The sequence below is a fragment of the Cuculus canorus genome, chromosome 5, assembly GCF_017976375.1.
Source record: "Cuculus canorus isolate bCucCan1 chromosome 5, bCucCan1.pri, whole genome shotgun sequence".
Taxonomy (NCBI): Eukaryota; Metazoa; Chordata; class Aves; order Cuculiformes; family Cuculidae; genus Cuculus; species Cuculus canorus.
The window spans coordinates 13,520,895-13,541,075 of NC_071405.1; the positions used below are offsets into that span (position 1 = coordinate 13,520,895).

General features: G+C 39.8%; 1 protein-coding gene across 7 annotated transcripts in view; it reads right to left on the bottom strand.

Annotated features, from left to right (window-relative positions):
- NAV2 (neuron navigator 2) overlaps positions 1-20,181 on the bottom strand; it is a 428,149-nt gene that overhangs the window by 74,458 nt on the left and 333,510 nt on the right. For all 7 annotated transcript variants that reach the window (XM_054067065.1, XM_054067064.1, XM_054067063.1 and 4 more), the window contains one exon: positions 14,320-14,442. In XM_054067065.1, the coding sequence (XP_053923040.1) occupies positions 14,320-14,442 (123 nt within the window). The remainder of the gene's footprint in view (positions 1-14,319; positions 14,443-20,181) is intronic.

Sequence of the window (20,181 nt, forward strand, 5' to 3'; positions counted from 1 at the left end):
AGTTTCCTAACAGGTAAATATTTCTTTTATGTACTTTGTGAACTATGTTAAATATTTAGCCGGGAATGCCAGATAACAACTCTTAGATCTTTTCCCAAGATACCAAGGGTTAGTTGTTTTTTTTTCTTTCCATTGTAAGTAATAAGATGAAAGCAGAGCTCAATGGTGTCAAAATACCATCAGAAAAAAAAATCAGTGCAGCTATTAATACAGAAGGCATAACTATATGGTGCTATGAAATGTTTCAGAGACACCTGAACTGTGTTCATTATGCTTTATAGACACACATCTGACGATACTAAAGTGGGGCTGGATGCAATATAGATTCAGCGCAACACCACCTCAGCTGTCACATTATTACATTTTATAGAGCGTAATTCATTTCTGCTCCTAGACATTCTCATTCTATGGGTGAACTTGTACTCATCCAATTCATTTAAGTTAGGTCAGGAGGACAAGTGGGAACTTTTAGTTAGATACAATGAAATGAGAACTGCTGGACATTCAGATGATGTGTGGGAAAAGAGGGAAGAGAAGAAAGAATATGTGGAGCTGTCCTTCAGATCCAACTCACCAAAAGTCCAATCTTCCTAAAAGTCAAAACACTATGGTCACAAAATGCCAAGCATTGTTCATTTTCCAAGAAGTAACTTTCCCCATGCTATATACCACCTCTACCCAGAGTCAGGTCTCACCTGTCCCCCCCCCAGCAGACACCAAGTCAGCATAAACCCACTAAATCTGATCTGGTAATAAAGGCACAGCAATACGAGCACAAAAAAAACCCAGTAATTAGCTAATTCGGGATTATTATCATGCATCATTGCATTATCATATATTCATGCACCCTTTTGTTTCATTTTATTTTCATTATAATCAGGTGCAAGGACAGATGTTGTCAGTGGCAGCAGTGACACCAGTCGTGGGCTTCTTCCATAAACACCCTGGTATGGGTGGTTATCTTCAGGGCCCATCTAGCTCAGTATTTTCATTGTATCAGCTATTTATTCACACTCGAAATCTTTGCAATATTCATTAACATGATGCATCATTTTACAAGTGAAAACGCTAAGGACAAAACCTAAGATGTGCATTATTGGCTGTGTGCACAGCGTAATTAAAATGCGTATGATCTGTATGCAAATCGTGTTATTGAAAATAGTGACTATTAGCATAACAAGCCCTTATTATTTATTGAGATGCAACTCAAGCTGGTCTCCTGCTGGGGTCCAACATCTTTCCTTTATACAGCACCATCTTCTCTTTCTTGTTTACACATTCTTCTCTCCTCTTGATTAACAGCACAGAAAACAGGGTGACTCCCTTCTGTGCCTTTGTTTAAAGCGGGAAATCTTGTGTGTTTAATTGCCCTCAAGCATCTGATCCAGTTCAAAGCTCAGAGGAGTCTCCCTCTCCCGTGGCGCTACATTCCCCTCCACCTCCCATCACTACTGAACTGCGGGGTCTTTAAATGATCCCTTAATGTATGCAACCTCACCTACATTCTCTCTCTCCAATTCTTAAATGATAACAAGTTAAAAGCAGTTAGGCTTCTTTTCTTCTATTTTAAAGGGAGAACATGGGAAAGGTGGAGAAAACAAAAGCCCAACTGTGCAAAGTCAAAAAAGCTTTTTAATGTTGTACCACCGTTCTCATATCATACCTCAGATAAATTTACCCTTCTAATCATTCCAGCCACAAAACATAATAGAAAAGTACAATTTTACACTTTTTTTTTTCAGTACATCTGAGTGTAGTTTTCTTTCTGGATCAGTTCTGTTAGTGCTGTCTGCCCAGCTGTCTCTATCACTGATGCTGGCACTGTTTCCTCACTCCACTCCCTATCCTGCAGAAGTCCGGATGGCCCAGGGTCTCCTCAGGAATCTTTAACCTTTCCTAGAATTTCTTTAAGAGCAAAAATTTGCTAAACCGTTCTTTGCCCAGTAATTCCTTCCCCAGCCCTGCTGGGTTTTGTGCTGCGTGTTTGTTCTCTCTGAGGTTACACCCTCTGTTACAGCAATAAAGAAATTAGCTGGGGGAATGATTCCAATTACTTATCATTTTGCCAAAATTGAGCTGTTTGGCCTGAAGTTTTCCAAGCTACATGCCAACCTAAAGATGAACCTTGATCTCCTGTAAAACCAGCACAACAATTCCTGAGTATTATTAGAAAATATACAAGACTTCACTATTAAGTTATATCCATCTTTTCTGAGAAACCTCGCCTTGCAATATTAATGTTTTATTTGGTTCTGGAGGGCCCTGGAGAACAGGGACAATAAGTCTAGAAGAGAAGCAGAGACTGTATCTGGAGAATAAAGTAGAAAAAAGAAAAAGGAAAACAAATCTAGATGGAAACTATGAACTTGAAGGCTGGGACCTGCTGCACAAAAGCAAGAGACCTGGGACAAAAAGCGTTAAGAGGACCTGGAGAAGGAAAAAACTGGTGTGGGAGAAATTGAAAGGGAAATATCATAGAATGGTTTGGGTTGGAAGGGACTTCAAATACCATCTAATTCCAAGTTCCCTGTCGTGGGCAGGGACACCTCCCACAGAACTGAAATTGTCTGTAAGTATATGATTTGATATATCCTTTCATGATAGGATGCTTTTTTTTTTTTTTCACCTCTTATGATTTCTGTTTGACTGCAGGAGACAAATCCACTGCAGAGGTATAAAACTGCTCTACTGCAATGAGCTTGTTACAGCAGACTATCCACCACCTCAGTTTTCTCTTAATGTTATTCATATGCAATACACATATAGGCCCAAATTGTGCCATACCACTTGTTTGTTGAAATCCTGAGAACTTTGTACACCTACCTTCTAACAAAACAAACCTTTACACTAGAGTGGTGACAGAAAAGCAAACTAGAAGCAATAACCGTAGTCCAGTTGATAATTTCCCTCTCCTCCTCTACTTTGGCAAGCTCTAGCTAAAACTCTTAAACTGCCAGTTCTGCTACTGCTACAGTGATGTTTTAGAGATGGTTTGGATTTTTTTTGTTAAATATCATTGAACATCCTTTTGGTTCATTCGCAAATATAACTCTTAACACTAAGATGACTCCCTTGGACCTTCTGTTAATTTTCAATTTTTAAATCATCCAGGGGAGATGTGGGAGTTCAAGGACTTCAGTCTGAATTGTTTCCATCCCACTTCCATGATCTGATAGCTGCACTATCACCAAGAGTCTTATTAACACTTTTCAGTATCTTGTGTGGGTATTATTTCCAGCAAATACTTCAGCAGGAGAGACAGAGAGAAATATTCTTAAACAGTCCAAATAGAAGAGGTCAAAAATGAGATTTCTGCTCCAGTCAGGCACAGCAGAGACCTCAACCTGACTTTTTACATTAGAAGCTTAATCGCTAGATCAGTAATCTGTAAGGCAAAAACAAGAACAAATCCCAAACCCCTACTTTCTCTTTTATCCCAGTGCAATAATGAAATGAAAATAATTTTAAACAAGCTTCTCATCTTTCAGTCCTATTTCAACCAAAAAAGTGGCCATCTTAATGCTGAACTGTGAAATGTCTCATTTTGCTATCAGACACTTAACACAAACTAGTACTGATAAAGACAGCCCTATTCAGTGAATTCCTCTGGAATTAAGGAGTGGTCATTGGATATCTTTGCTAGAGGCTTTAATGAAGTGAACTGCACAAGGGACGACAGAATAAAAATCACAAATAACCTCTCCTCCCCCCAGATACTATTTAGATTAATGCAAGCATTCACATTTTGCATCATAACAGGCACATCTAGCAAACTGCAAGTAAAGGCCTTGCCTTCACTATTAATAATGAAATAGATTAATTTGGAAAACCCTTCTTTGGTTCTTCACATCACTTTCCCTCTAACGTGTGATTCTGCTTTGGTTTGTATCAGTCAGCCCAAAAGTATCTCCATTACTTTATTACCTTCTTAAGAGAGAAGGGGCCATTCTGGACAGCTGAAAGAGGTGACTGCTTATGAAATATGTAGCATTTTAAACAGGAGCTCTAAGTTATGAATACCTTACACGTTCTCTACATCTCTTGGATGTAGAGGGCTGTAAGCACCACCCAAGTTTAAAGATAGGAGTTGGCTGCCCAAATTAGGACTCATTTCTCTGTATAGGCAATGGATCCCTCAAAGATACCCCAAATTCCTTGGTGGCTTCTCACTGATGCTATGGAGGATGTCCCCTCACCCCATCCACAGTGTTTACATTTGAAAGCTCTTCACTGGAGACGACAAGACTGGGAATAAATGACGGAATATTGAACAAATATAATCAACAGAGTAAAGAAAAGGAAACAAAAAAAAACCCAACAAAACACCAGGAGAGCTCAGAAGAGCATGCAGGAAGACACGTACACCTTACACAGTCACTCAAAATTTTCTTATTCTTTTTCAAATAATACAATTACAGGAAACATTCGGCCATTAAACAAAAATCTTATATCCTCCCTACTAACATTAACATTTCTATTAACAAGTAAGTTAAAATTAATAGACTATTATTAGAATCTCAAGAGAATACATAACCATAGAACAGACGCCAAAAACTCTGATGAAAAATTCTACCACCACTCACCCAACCATACCACCACGCCCCGTCCATCCCAACCCCATTTACGTCTCATCCTGCTGTGGGTCTAACCCCACATTCTCACCCCAGCACTGATGACGAGAACTCTGTGATTGCAGGGGGGCATCTGGAATGGTGCTCATGTGCTTTTCCCCTCACTTTTAAGGCACGCCAGGCTGGGGCAGTGGCACGTCCTGCCATGGTTCCTAGGGCCCCATCCTGATGTTGTTGCTCCACGAGCAGCAAGACTGACCTGATGTCACCCTGGCAGATGGCTCTGCTGCTGCTACTTGGGTCCCTGATGGCTTGAATGTGGCAGGCAGGATGGCAGCTGAAGGAATCATGGGTGGTGAACCTCTCCATGAGCAGTGACAGAAAGTTGATATCACCCTGTGAGATGGCTCAACCGCTGCTACCCAGGTCCCCGACGGCTCAGCACAGTAGCCAAGATGTTGTTACCCCTGCATCTTCTCGTACCTGGGAACAGTTCATGGCAGGACCCTTGGGTTTGGAATGCTCAGTCTCTTCTGAGGGTGCTGTGGTTGGTCTTGGAGTGTTGCAGGGCCTACTTAGGCCAGAGGGACCCCACAGGGCAGCACATCACCAAGACCCAGCACTGTGACCAGCCCTGGTGGTGGCTGGCAGGGGAGTGTTGGTGTTCCTCCACTGGATACAACTTATCCAGGGGTGGAAATTGCCTCCACATGGAGCCATCTGAAGGCCTGAGCAGGAAAGAGGGAGCTGTCCCAGGATAGAGGACACCTCCACAGACGGGGCATTCACAACTTCTCTGGGCAACCTCATCAGTGCCTCATCATCTTCACAGGAAAAAAATTCTTCCTAGTATCTAAATATCCAAATTTATTCTCTTTCAGCTTAAAACCATTATACCCCCTGTCCTATCCCTGTACTCCCTGATAAAGAGCCCCTCCCCAGCTTTTCCGTAGCCCCATTTACGTAGTGGAAGGCTGCTAGAAGGTCTACTCAGAATCTTCTGTCCTCCAGGATGAACACGCCCAACTCTCTCAACCTGTCCTTTATGGGAAGTGCTTCAGCCCTCTGATCATCTTTGTGGCCCTCCTCTGGACTCGGTCTAATGCATCCATGTCCTTACCGTGCTGAAGAAGGAATCTTACCCTGCTATAAAACTACATAAAGGGTATCTTGATAAAAATTTCCTTTCTTGGTTATTTTTTTTTCTGATATTGTAACATTGTTCCATTCTCTGCAATAAAGCAGCACCTAAAAAAAGAAAATTTAATGCAGCTTCTACTGTGACATCCATCAACACTGTGTCTCTAATTCTGCCTTCAGATGAATTTGCATCTTTCCAAAAGCACTGACATTTCCTTCGCTCCCCACTTTTCAGAAGAGGCCAACATTGCCCCCAACTTGACAACTTGATGCAACCCGCTTTTAGCTCTTCTGAACTGTGAACCAAGTTCCCATGGTTATTAAGGCAGTCTAACAACCTCCCTCCAGCACTGAACACAAACACATCGTTTTTAGTCATCACCATAAGGGGATTCACCAACGTAATTGCAGTCAGTGAATTTAGACATACTCCAGTGAAAAGGTTTTACTCCACAAACCAATGTGAAGGGCTGTCTACTACCTGAGCCAAGAGACATACGGATGACCCTAATCTGTTTTCATAAAATCATAGAACCATAGAATAGTTTGGGTTGGAAGGGATCTTAAAGATCATCTAGTTCCAACCCCTTTGCCATGGGCAGGGATATCTCCCACTGGATCAGGCTGCCCAAGGCCCATCCAACCTGGCCTTGAACACCTCCAGGGATGGGACAGCCACAACTTCCCTTGAACACAGGGAGCCCTGCAGGGTGAGCAACTCAATTTTCAGGTCTTGAACAGTTCAGCCCCAGCAGATTGCAGCTGGAACAGCAAAATACTGCTCCTCAGCTAATTTTGAAAGCTGTTGATCTTTACCATTTGTAGATATTCCTATAAATCATTGCATCTGAAAATAATCTGAACCCCATGATCTTCTTAGTAGTGACACATCCATGTAGCGCATGGAACGCCCTCTGGCTTTCTGCTCAGTTCATGCTTCTCTTCCAATTCTTCCTTCCTGACCATCTTCTTCCTGGGTCCAGTCTCCTCTGCGATCACCCATAAATCTAGCCAAAAGCGGGAAATGCTACCAAGATTCTACTGTGTGCCAAGATCTAGCTTCAGTGACAACTCCTAAGAGCTAAATTGAATATAGTCTTGTTTTTAACTAAGTAAATGGCAACACTCTCACTGTAGTCATCAAAGATCTGAATCACAATACAAAACCACTCTTGAAGAGCACTTTCGTACCTGAGCAGTGTTTTACTCACAGTCCACCAATGCTGGAGCTGTTGGAAGTACCAAGACAACACAAGCTGCTATCTGATGAGACAGGTCCTTATATCCAGAAGATGGGAAGACCTTTCTATGCCTTAAACCCTTATGTGAAGACATGTACTGCGTGCAACCTCCAATTAAATTGCAAAAGCAAAACCATCCATGTTAATCGTGCTTGGACATAGTTATTTAAGCCTCAAAGGACATACTTCCCACAGACTAGTTTACAAGTCAGTGAACATCAGAGGGATTTTCCTTACAATCACTCCATGTGTTCCTTCTGTCCCTTGAATCACTTCTACTTAAATTACGGCTTAAATTCACTACTATTCCTGAAAATGGCCAAAGAAAGTTTTGTTCTTCTCCCATGATCTCACCCAGCCTTGCTGAGCCAAGTCCTAAGTTACCTTTGGCTCTCAGTTTTTTCTTTATAAAATAATCCCTTGTTCCTAAATGACTCAATAGCATATACGTTGCCATAATAAACTTAACTGCATCACTGTGTATTGCAAGCACCCTCATTTCAACAAGGTTAAAATCTGAAAGTGAAATCAGAGACTGACGTCATTAAATAAGAGAATGTATCCAAAGTGGGGAGTGACTTCAAAATTCAAAGACATTTAATGGATGAAGCTGGGTTTCAGTAATGCATTGAGGACAGAGGTAGACATGATGAAAGCCCAGTATTGGAAGCAGAATGCACTGCTTGGAGAGATCAGTGTCTGCAAGAGAAAATACTTTGGAAGCATTGAGGCGACGATGTAGGAAAGGTAAATAAGTGGGTCAAGTATGACCGGAATTGTGATGGAAAGAAGGAAAACAAATGGCAAGACTCACAGGAAAGAATCTTTATCAGTCACATGTTTAGCTCCTTGCAGCTAATATAAGGTCAGCCAATAAAAAAAAACAAACCAAAAACAAACGGCAAGAGACCCAAACACTAAGCCACACTGTGCAAAACTCCTTTTTTTCAACCTTCTGGATGTTGGTGTTGGACGCCAAACCACCAGCACAATCTGACCAAAAGCAATGACTGGGAAACTCACGCTGCCATATGGCATTGGTACTTTTAATCCATAGTAATAAAAAAATGGGTGAGTGGTTATAACTAGAATCCAACAAAGAATTTCAACAGAAATTAGAGCACAGAACTCATATCCAGACTTCAGCTTGAAATCACAATCTTCTTTCAGAAAACTTGTGTCTCTCTTTTGCAGGCACATTAAAGACATCAGATAGGTAGAAATGCAGATTTCTTGCCACCACCTGATCCATCTCATGAGTCCTTTGGTTCAGAAATGCTATTGAAGCACAAACAGATGGATAAATTCTCTATCTAGGAGCACAGAGAAAATGCCTAAAGTCTCAAAATATGGATTATGTGGACTATAAGGCTTTCCTGGATGAACATAAACCCTGTGAACTTCAGTTAGCACAGGATACTCATCTCTCTTTCCCATAGATTCACGTTGGTGATTCTGCCTTCTCTTTTTTCTCTCTCCCCACTTTCCAGACACACATACAGTTGTCTATGACTACATTTCTGCCTGTTTCTCGATAACATTCTGTTCTGCCCTTCCGCATTTGAACCAGTTCACTTTGCAAATGCAACATTATGTTTCAGTCCTTTCTGAAAATGAAATGAAATCTATGCATCCAAATGCAAATTAAACATAAAACTATGCATGTGCATATCAGATAGCATCAAATAACTTCAACAGTTTCAAAGAGATGTTTTAGGCATTAAGTCATGTTACAAAGAGTATTTCTTGCTGCAGGTTTCATAAGAGGAAATCAAGCTTGACAGTGAACACGAAAGAGGGAATGAAACCTCTTTGAACACCCAAGGTGGTTTGCTCATTTCCCCCAAACTAAAATGAATGAATAAGTTGATATATATGAAAATTAACTTGAACTAACAACATAATAGGAGAGGATAAACTTTAAAGTTAAAATTAGATTAATAAGATAGAAACATTACTTGAGGTGGATGAGAGCACATGGTAACTGCACAGAAGCTGCCGAGCTGAGCCTTTGTCACTTAAGAAACAACCACAAGAAAAACCCATAAAGTTGAAAAGAGCTGACCTCAGCCCTTGGACTTTGCTCAGGCACTAACCAGACTTGCCATGTTTAGCACTGATCCTCTGGCTACTTATTGACCACATATACCTGGACACACACAAACACAGCAGCTAGCAGTGCGGGAGTTACTCAGGATCCTTGTGAGGTTTTGCACTGTTCCAATACCACTTACATCAAATTAAGTAGTTGCAAATCGCAGTAATCAGTGATAATAAAATAAATGTTTTACTTTTAGTGAGAATATCCAAAACTTTTAGTAATAAAAACAAATTACACACATTCTCATAGTACTGCTGTAACAGCACAGCATAGCTCCAAGTGTTTCCACTGAAGCGTATGCAATTATTTATTCTGGCCAAACATATATATTTAACTGTATACACCGCAGCAACACAAGACTATCACACCAAAGTCTTAATGCCTGTTTATGTAATATAGCAGAGCATTTTTAAGCCCTGTGCAGCTGCATTAACACTCGGCTGTTTAAACCTCAGGATGCTGGGGCTCAATTCAAAAAGATCAGAAGCAAAGTGACTCCCTGTTCTGTCAAGTCTCAGCTTCACTCTAAATCATATTAGCTGTCATAAAAAGGTCACAAAGTCACCTTATCGGACTGCTGGAAAATCCCTTTACCATGAGGAAATTGAGTGAGGGAGAAGAGCAGAACAGGACTTAAAGACAGGACCTCCAGTATGGAACAGCTTGTTGGCCACCAAGGAAGTTATCATGACACCAAGGAACAGCCTGATAGAAATGCAGTAGGTTCAAGAATCCTGGAACAGGAAAAATACAGTTATACACTCTTGTGCCCACTACTCCACTGCAACCTGGGAGCATTCTCCATTCCTACATGGTCCATGTGCTCCAGTTTCCACACTTCTGTCTGTGTAGACGTACATAGCAAATGGGACTTTCCCTACTTCGTGACAACGCTGTTCTAGCTGTCAGATAAGGTCTGTGAGAGGAGAGAAGGGAATGCACCTCCTTCTGAGGTGCCACAGAAATAGTAGTAAACCTTCATTTTGCCTGAACAGCTCATCTGCCTCAGTGGGCATGAAGGTGAGGACCCTTTATTTCCAACATTAGCTAGCCCAAAAGAATTTCCGTTACCTTCTTAACACGAGTCACCATTCTGGACAGTTGAAAGAGATGGCTGCTTAGGAAATATGTAGCATTTTAGACAGGAGCTCAAACTTGTGGATACCTGACAGCTTCTCCTGCTACGCTGTGGATGTGGAGGTGTATTGGATCTACAGGGCTGTAAGCACCATCCAATTTTAAACATATCAGTTAGCTGTCCCCCATCCAGCCCATCCCTGTCTCCCTCTCATTCCTGCTGTGGGTTTAATCCCACATTCCCACTCCAGTGCTGACTGCAAGAACCCTGCACTTGCTGGGGTGATCTGGAATGGTGCCCTTGTGCTTTCCCCCCAGCTTTTTAGGCATGCCAGGCTGGGGCTGGGGCAGGTCCCTCCTTGCATCCAGCCATAGTTCCCAGGGCCCCATCCTGATGTTGTTGAATTGCTGGAGCCTCAGGTCTGAGTTAGAGGTCTTGGGGGTGCTGTTGTCCACACTGAGCAGCCCATGAACAGCAAGAGTGACTTGATGCTACTCCGGCAGACGGCTCTACTGCTGCTATGAAGATCCCCTATGTTTTGGACTGCTGGAAGAAAACTCTTTGCTGACCAGCATACAATGAGTAAAATTAGACCAAGTCTAAGAAACAAACCCAACTTCCCAACACATCTCCATTCCCTCATGCCTCTCTAAACAGAATTGATGCTACCACCAAATCCTACAGAAGTACTTCCCAAAATGTGGTATATTCCACTCAGCGTACCACAGGTATCCCCAAAAGCATGTGCATGTTAACAAGAAGAGTAAAAAAAACCAAACCAGTATTCCTGTGCCCACTGAATGAGTTCACGTGCAAGCCACAAAGTTGAGAAGAACATGGTACCCATGGGAGGCAATTCTAACACATCCCCTTCATTTATCTCTGACCTCTTCTCCTCTTCAAGGGAGTTCTAGAAAGCATCCTCAACAAGCAAACCAGAATATTAAAATAACAACTCTGGTAAATATTAAAAACCATAAATTCAACGAAGAGACAGCCTTTACAGGCTGTAATAATTTGCTCCCTCTCTCCAGTTAATCCCTCCCTGTTATGCAAGCAATAAATCATCCATCTCTCTCTTTTCTACAGCACACAGACATCATACCATGACTTTCCTTCCATTTTTTCCTCTGGCTTTTAGGTATTATCTGTCTTCAAGAGTTAGTCTAAACTGGTAATGCATCCTGGTCAATTTAGAACAACTGCTCTTCAGCTTGTGTTTAGTAATGAATATTCTTGCTACTGTTTTAGACTTGATGACTGTCATTGTAGTAAAAGATCTGAACCATGATACAAAACCACTCTTGGGAACGCATGTTCAACACCTGAGCCATGTTTTGCCTACAGTCCACCAATGCCGTAGCTGTTGGAAGTACCAAGACAATGCAAATTGCTGTCTGATGAGACAGGTCCTTTACAGCCAGAAGCTGGGAAGACCTTTTCATGCCTTACGCTCTTATGCAAAGACAGGTAATGCATGAAACCTCAAATTAAATCGTAGAAGTGAAACAATGCAAGTTAATCATACTCTGAAGTAGTTATTTAAACTGAGAGGATTGTTTTCAAAAGTCATACAGACATTTCCCTAAGGTCTATTAGTTAGTATTAAAGTTACTCTTGACAAGCTCACGCTGATTAATATAGTCTCCTGTCCTATTCACAAGGATACAACAAATCAGCATAGGTCTGAATTATCTTCTCTAAATCATAGGTTATACAAAGTAAGCAATTACAGAAAGATTTACTCACATCTACATTTCAAATTTCTTTCCTCTTCTCTATATGCATGTGTAAATCCAAGTTACATATATGAACGTAAGGGCAGAATTTAGTCTCAGATCAAGGCGTTGTGCCTAAAAATGTGACATGCACTTACAAAACCAGATGGTACACACGAAGAACATATGTATAGAGGTGACGAAAACATAGGTGGCTAATTTGCAACCTTTCTAATGCTTTTTTGGCATTCAAAATGCCTTTGTTCTAAGCAGACAGAAATTGTCTTGAAATGAATAAGCTCAGCTGTGTTGTGCAGTGATTCCATTAACCTTGCAATCAAGCATTAAATTAAATTGCTTTGTTTGGATTTTCCTGGTGCAGGGAAAAATTTACCTTCTAAGGTCCATGTTTTATGTCACCAGAGCCAACAAGTAAAAGCTTCTCAACTAAACTTCTAATAACACAAGAAAGCAAGCAAGTAAGCATACTGCAAAAATTCCTCTGATAACGTTTTAATGATTAACCTTATACTCAAAGGATCATAGCCTTTCATACTTCTCCTCTCATGCATTCAATTAACACCTGCTTTGAACAAGTTAAATGTAATCTTCATATGTTTTCTGGGTGTATTAATAAACCAACTTGGTACTGGTGCTTGCCTCCACTCATAGAACGAAGAAAATGATCCATTACTAGACTGTTTTATTCAACTCCTTTTCCTTAAGCTTATTTTCACCCTGTAAAACTGCTACTCAAACCATGATCAATTTTTTGTTTAAACTGCTCATCATGATCACCTGGCTACCAAAGAGGAGCTATTATTAAATCACTGTCAGAAAACCCTGATTTCCTGCGTAAAGTGAGTAGGGTTGCAGTCTAAATAGGACAGACTAAATCAAAATGACACGCAATAATGCCACTGACTCTGGGACCAAAGGTAATTTTTCTGTGATACTGTGTTGCCACCCATACAGAGTCTTCATTGTGTGTAAAGTTCATCTCCTCCCATGTGAACTGAAAGAATGATTTCAAAGCTAAAAAAATTGATTTTAACTAGAGATTGCACTTCAGTGTGTCACAACCCCATCCCAAGAGGAATACGTTTAAACACACAAATAATCTCTCTTGTTGAATGTATGTAATTGGTCTTGATGTGTGGTGTCTTCAGAGAAGAAGTTAAGCAAATAAAGTGTGAGAATAATTTACATGCCAAAAAAAAGTGTTGCAAGCACAGAAAATAGTGGATGGGAGAAGGAATCAACCATGAGGAATGCATCACTAGCTCTCCTGAAGGCTGATCACTAATTGAACAATAATATAATTCATATCAGACCAATTCTGTATTCTAAACAGATAGCTTGTGTTGAAGTGGCAATGTTCAGAAGACACAGCAACAGATGAGAATGATACTTGATTGCTCTTCAGTTGCATCACCTGGTGACTTCACCCATAACCAGGAGCAAGCGCTGGGGCCAAGTACAGGTTTCTAGTTGCAATTTTTGGAGATACCAACTCCTGAAAAATCTAGGCACGTTTTACAACTGGCAAGCGTATGTTGACACAGTGATTGAAACAGAGCTGAGATTTTCTGAGAGGTTTTGGTTCTTTTGTTTAGATTTACCATTCTGCTCTTCACTAACATGAGAGAGCAACAAACAAATTTACTACAGCTTTCTTTGAAAACAAGGCTAGATTCTCCATCACTTCTATTTCCTAAATAATCCATGCATCACTATCAAGAAATATCAATAATATCAAACTCAGTCACTGCGTTATGTCTCAGGAAAGACTTCTTGATGACAAAAAGAGAAAAAAAAATTAGTTCATAAATTTGTTCAAATGTGTAACTCAAAATCCACATTTTATACTCAGGGTCCTCCCACAGCAGAAAAGGGATATGGTTAACTTACTACATCAACATGAACACTTGTCAACCTTTGTGCTTGGAAGGGAAATAAGCAGCTATAGGCTGACACCATTGTAAGCACAAGTACTTAACCCACTTATCTCAACTGTAATAGAAGATAGGTCTCATTACTGTCCATCTCCCCTGCTTCCTTTATGACTGCACTCCCATAAATTATGGATTTTTAGTTCCCCAATTCTTGATCTTTGCCTTGACCATTCAAACTGAATGACTGGACTTGGAAGAATCAGTGGAGATGAGAAAACAATTTGGTCTTTTTTATTTCAAACACTATTATAAAGTAGAAATTATATGTTTTCTTTTGTTGTGTCCTGTCCACTAAAGCCCAGACAAGATTTCAGCAAAGCAATCAAAAAATTAAGCCAGCATTTATCCCGACACCTCTGTGAGCATATAACCCGAAATGCTCTGGAGAAGCTTATAGCCACATATTCAGTATCTGAACTCTCAAAACTATTTAATCTTAGATATCCAATATGCATTAGATACAGCACAAATCAAATGCACTATTATAGGTGAGTATTTGCTGAGTGAGACCTTACCTGTCAGCATCTCCGAGTCCCAGTGAAGTATTACGCTGCATCGTCTCCCGCACTGCAGCCATGCCATCAGGCAGCCGGTTTAGCCGTCGAGTATACAGGCCTAGACCACCATCAGTCATGTACCTTTAAAACAGCAAAACAAAATGTCATGATTAGTAAAACAATAAAACTTTTAGATAGCATTGTAGCTCCTATCTTCCGCATGTTTTCAACTAGATTGCAATTTCCCCAGTTTTAACTTAAGAATGTTATTTGGAATGTGAAGCAAGGAAAACTTCATTCTTGATGATATGGGAGATACTTTTTGCCTCTCACTATTCTCTGTTATGTCTTGCACTCTATCTTATCAGTAAGAACTGAATTTCAACACAACTGTGACAAACAAGAACACTTAACTTGCACTGTTTGCCTAGATGGAAGTAATTTAATACTTGTCAATGCTATCATTTATTATACTTTTCTGTCTGAAAAATGCATGGTTTATACAATCCTTCATATGGGCTGAAACAACATGATGGAAATCTCAACCGTTTTACAAGTTAACTGCAAAAATCACATTGAATTCTTCCTAGATTTTGTCAATGGAGTATCCCAAGGCTTATTGTGAAAAAACAAAGTTGCAGCAGGAATGACCTTTCAACCTTCCTTTTGCTGCTACATTGTATTCTGTCTGCACCTGTGACATCTGCACATTTTACTGTTCCTAGATATTAAGAAGTGCCAGGTGTACATATGAAACCACAAATTGCTAACATAGCACATTTCTTTCTTTCTAGTTTAGACAAACAGAAAATGAATCTTAAGTCAACAGAGATGACACGTAGTGGACAAGAATAGATGTAGACAGATGTTGTTGATCACCAGAAACAATTCCTCACAGTAATGCAGATTGTGCCATCCAGCATTTTTGCTGACATCTGTAACAATGCAGACAACAATACCCATCACCAATGTAACCTCAGGATGTGGTGGTAATCAAGTAAGGAAAGTTTTAAAGCCCATGCAACTACCTACCACTTTGGTTCTGTTTACGAATAAAGTATTTTAATATATTAATACTGAAATGAAGAAGTTACACCAGTCTTCCCTTCTTGAATAGTTTCTCAATGTGCTGCCCTACATCAATATCTCAATACCATTTTAAAATATTCTGTGACCTTTCACAACAGTAATAGGTAAACAATTGCCAAGAGTCAAAATAAAACAGGAGTATTTTTTTCTTGCTTTAGCTTCATTTTTTAAAGTATTTCTGACTACAGATAGCTTTAAACTACAAAGGCAAGTCCCATTTGCCTCTCAAGAAGCTGGCATGGAGAGAGTTCTGTGATACCACCACCAGTGCATCAGCCCAAGCACCTCTGTACCAGCAGCACCGACAGTTGTGTAAGCACAGTGGAAAGATTTTCACATATCTGAGACTGGAATACCTCTAACAACTCACACACAACATACCTCACCACGTAATGAGTTGATGGGATTGTATCCTCTTAATCCTTTAGCCATTCTTAGCGAACCGACAGCAGCCCATAAAATAACATCCAGATACACAGGACACCTTCCTCTTGCTTAGCAAGGCACAGAGCTCTCTCCCTAACACAGAGAGACCCTCATCGACACCAAGAATGGACATTTGCTCCTCGCTGCAGCCAGCAATGCCTCTGCTGGTGAGATGTTACTGCAACAGATGTACTTTACCCAAGTAAAATTTAATTACTACATTTATAAAATCGGGATGGTAACAAGTCAGCAAGCCTTGCACAATCTGCTGGTGAGCATTTCAGCTAGGTGTATAAATCCATACAGTGCCTTCCCAAGAACAACCAAGGAAGCTCTCTGGGGAGATAAAATAAGAGGTTGCTAAGACCTTTAAGTCAGACACAAGGGTATTCTCCGCTCAGCAAATCTGTGGGGACACGATTCTCCAAACTCATAAACAAGACTGTAAAAAGCATGAGAAGCAGTTGCAGTGTAACTCATGTGGAATTTGCCTGAGGTCTGCCATTCTACCTTTTGTTTGACATATTTTATCAACATACTACTGTGGAAGAATATTTTTTTCCTTATGCTACTAAAATAAAAGAAAGGAAAAGAAAAGACAAGAAAAGTAGATCTTAAAAACATGTTGTTATACAAACACACAAATGGCGTTCTGCAAAAACATCTAACGTACATACACCAATTGCTTTACTGCAGATACTTGTCTGCACACGAAACATGTTTCTATATAAATACCCCTTGTACACATACTGGAAAATGCAGCTTTCAGCTTTGCTGTCAGGTTTCTGGCATGTGTCTAGTCCTTTGACATAAAAGATCAACTGCAGCTTAAATAGATGGGTCTCCATTCTTATTACTCTGAGTATGTGAAAGGAAATATATTTTTCTTAAGAGTTAGCTATGCTGAAATCAACTGAAAGCCTTTTCACAGGCATCAAGAGCTTTTCTCCTTTACGAAGAAGCTCTGCAGATTAGATTAGAATAATTCTGCAGTTGCATCAAACTTACAACAAACAGTCAGATTTTCATTGGCTTTAAACACTCGTAAATCATATGTAAGTCAATGGAAGCTGGCTTTTGGCATCTTTGACAACTAGACCGTGAGTTTCTCTAAACAGGACCCAGTAAAAAAAGCACAGACAGACAACTTTTACCTGCAATACCAGTAGGACAAGTTTCTTGCATCCAAGAACAATATAAGATAGATTTTCTTATTTTGAAACAGGTTTATGTAATCACAGATTGAAAGCTTCAGATCCTATTTATTACATGCAATGTCCTCTACCCTGGTATGCTTCTTTCCAAAAAGATGCCAAACCCATAGACATTTTAAGTCCTGCATATGGAAGTGAAAGGTACTAGCTTCTTAATTTGGTGGAGAAACATGCATTTACAATACATACACTTCAAAATAAATGAAAAAAAATATCCTCTGCTATGTATTGGTTAGTACAGAGCAGATTAAAAGCTACTGGTGCCACAAACCTCCAGCTGTTGCTTTCTTTTCTTTCCTTTCCATCCATTCAAACTTAAACTGTCTTGGCTCTCAGAAGCCATCCTGCCTTTATGAAAACAACATTATTATTGCTGCAGATTTTTGCTTTATGAGAAAGGAGAACATAATGAAGATATTCTTCTGAGGATAATCTTATAAGGTTTTACTCTGGGAGGAATAAACCCAGGAAATATACCCTGCATATGTATAACTCCAGCAGTACTCTACACTACCTGAATTTATTGCCCTATCACACATCTACACAATATGGAATGCCAGCATCCTAGCCTCTCCTCTCCAATAACTCACTGCAGTACAAAAAATTGTATTAGGCCAGTTAATAATTAGCTGTAATTTCTTTGACTTCTCTTATTGAAAAATATGACAAACTTTTACTAGATGTCTTTCTACATTCATGAATCTTAACAATTCTGCAAGTATATTCAGTGCAAAAGTGAACACTTTACAGTATTTTTCTACCTGTCCCAAAATAAGGAAAAGTTGAAATACTTGATCTGGGGAAAAAACATAGTATCTAGACTTTTTTTTTTTTTTTTTTTTTTTTTGTTACAGATGGGTATCTTCTACATATTCAAAAACTTTAATAGCTCAGATGCTTTAAGGATGGTACCAACAGCCAATGAGGACGACTGCCTTTAATAAAGTAAAACATAGTAATGCTTAATGAGTGGACAGTGAGATGGTAATGATGCTGGTTAAAAGGAGTTTCTAATCATTTCAGGAATTAATATTTACTAGTCATCTTCATGGTTTTGCACTTCATCAGCAAGCTAATAAAATCAACCAAGCTTCTTTGAATGTGAAAAGACTCCAGTTAAACAATAGCAGTACTATGCACTTCTAACACACAACGGGAATGTACAGCACACTTTCTAGGTGATACCTTTTTTTTCTGTGAGAAAGTGGCTCCCTGCCCTGTATTACAGGCATAAATTTGCTTTGGAGTTCCCTGCATAACCTGGACCTTTAAGGTTCTCTTTTCTTTAGCCGAACACACCCTTTCCGTGCCTCTGAAATTTTGAATGCTGTAATAAGCCCTTCCAAGTGCAATATTTTTGGGGTACTTTTGATGCTGAAGTGATTTATTTCCTTCGTCTGAAAGGCACACCGAGGAAGCAAGGTTATGCCAGGGATCAGTAAAAACAGCGGTTTGCGTCACTTCACTTTTGTCTGCACTCCCTACTTACCCATGTAGACAGCCAACAGCACACCTACTTTTATGATCTGACAACTCTACCACTTCATATATATTCATTTCACTTCTTAAAAGTGTGAATATGAATTTTTCAGTTTTGAAAACAGACAGCCAATGGATAGGCATTCTTTACTGAAGTACTATGAAGAGAAGGAGCAGCACGCAGCACAACAGACTGGGCAAACCTACTCTGATCTGCTCAGCATCGCATGGCTCCGTAATCCCAAACACACAAGCAAGAGAGCAGCAACTTGCCCCAAACTGGGGCTAACTCTAGCAGCCCACATGCTCCTGCCTTCCTCTTGGTGCTTTTGATTCAAGGTTATTTTGGAAATAGCTGCCCAGGTGCCTCCTGACAGAAGACTTGCCCAGGAACCCAAGTGCTTGAAACTTGAAGAAGCAAAAAGCATGTAAGAATTACAGCTTTTGGCTTATTCCGTGTATTAACATCCGCTTTGACACTCTGAAGTGTTCTCTTTTAGCCCCAGCAACAACATTGTTACCCTTCATGTTTTCCTTTAAATGTTTATTTTCACTAGGCTTCAACTGCCTCATTACAGTCAGTTAGATGAGATCAAGGGACTTAACAAGCTTTGAGTATCAAAAGGAGGAGTCTAACTTTGCCAGTTGCTAAAAAATACCACCAGCATAAATTTCTCCACTGCTGTTTCTGAAATATGATAAGAGCGATCCAAACGATCCTGTTATTGTAACCAGGAATTTGTTCTAAATCTGACTTCAAAAGAAATGTTATACTAACAGCAGGATGATGACAACTCCGAACTTCCCAGGTTAGTAGGATTTTGGTCTGCATTTTCCATCATGACATTGGAATTAGACCATGTGTTCTTTCCTCATGTTTTCCCCTCAAATCTTTCCGTCCATTATTCTTGCCTGACCACTCACCACTACAATGCCCATTACATCAGGACAGTACTTCATCTCTCTAACCAAAATGCTAAACACCTACCCTGTCTATAAGCCTACACCTGGTTTAAATTCCATTCTTTGATCCACGTGAATTTCACAGGCATTCAGGAATAAGATTAGGTTCTGAACTCTCAGGGCTGGACTGCTAGTAAAATACACCAAACCCTAACATTAGAACAAATATTACATTTCAGGTTCATGGAAGCACAAACCTATTGCTCATTTCATTTAAAATACAATTTTATATTGAAGGCAGTCTATAAATTATAAATTAATAGACTTTTACTAATAATCAGTCACTATTTGCAATTAGCCAATTAATGAATGACCTATGAATTGTTCTGAAGGTGCTCAAACCCAAACATGGTAAATCCAGAAAAATACAATAAACCACTTGCAGTTTCAAAAATCCTCATCACTGCTGGGAAGAAGGATATACATGTTCCACTAACAAGCAATACGGAAAAAATGAGATTATGCAAAACTTAATAAGCATATTTTAGTTTCACAGTTTACTTGGGGAAACCTCTGACCTGCAAATCACTAATAAGGTGAACAGTAGCTGCTTATTCACACTGTCCAAACCAATTTAGAAGCAAAACAAGTTCACCCTCATTAATCCTCAGAACTTTTTCTAGGAAAAAAAAAAAAAGAAGATATCTACAGGAAGAAGTGGTTTCTGGAGGCTTATTACTACAAACTTTGCCTTTTCTAAGAGAAGGAA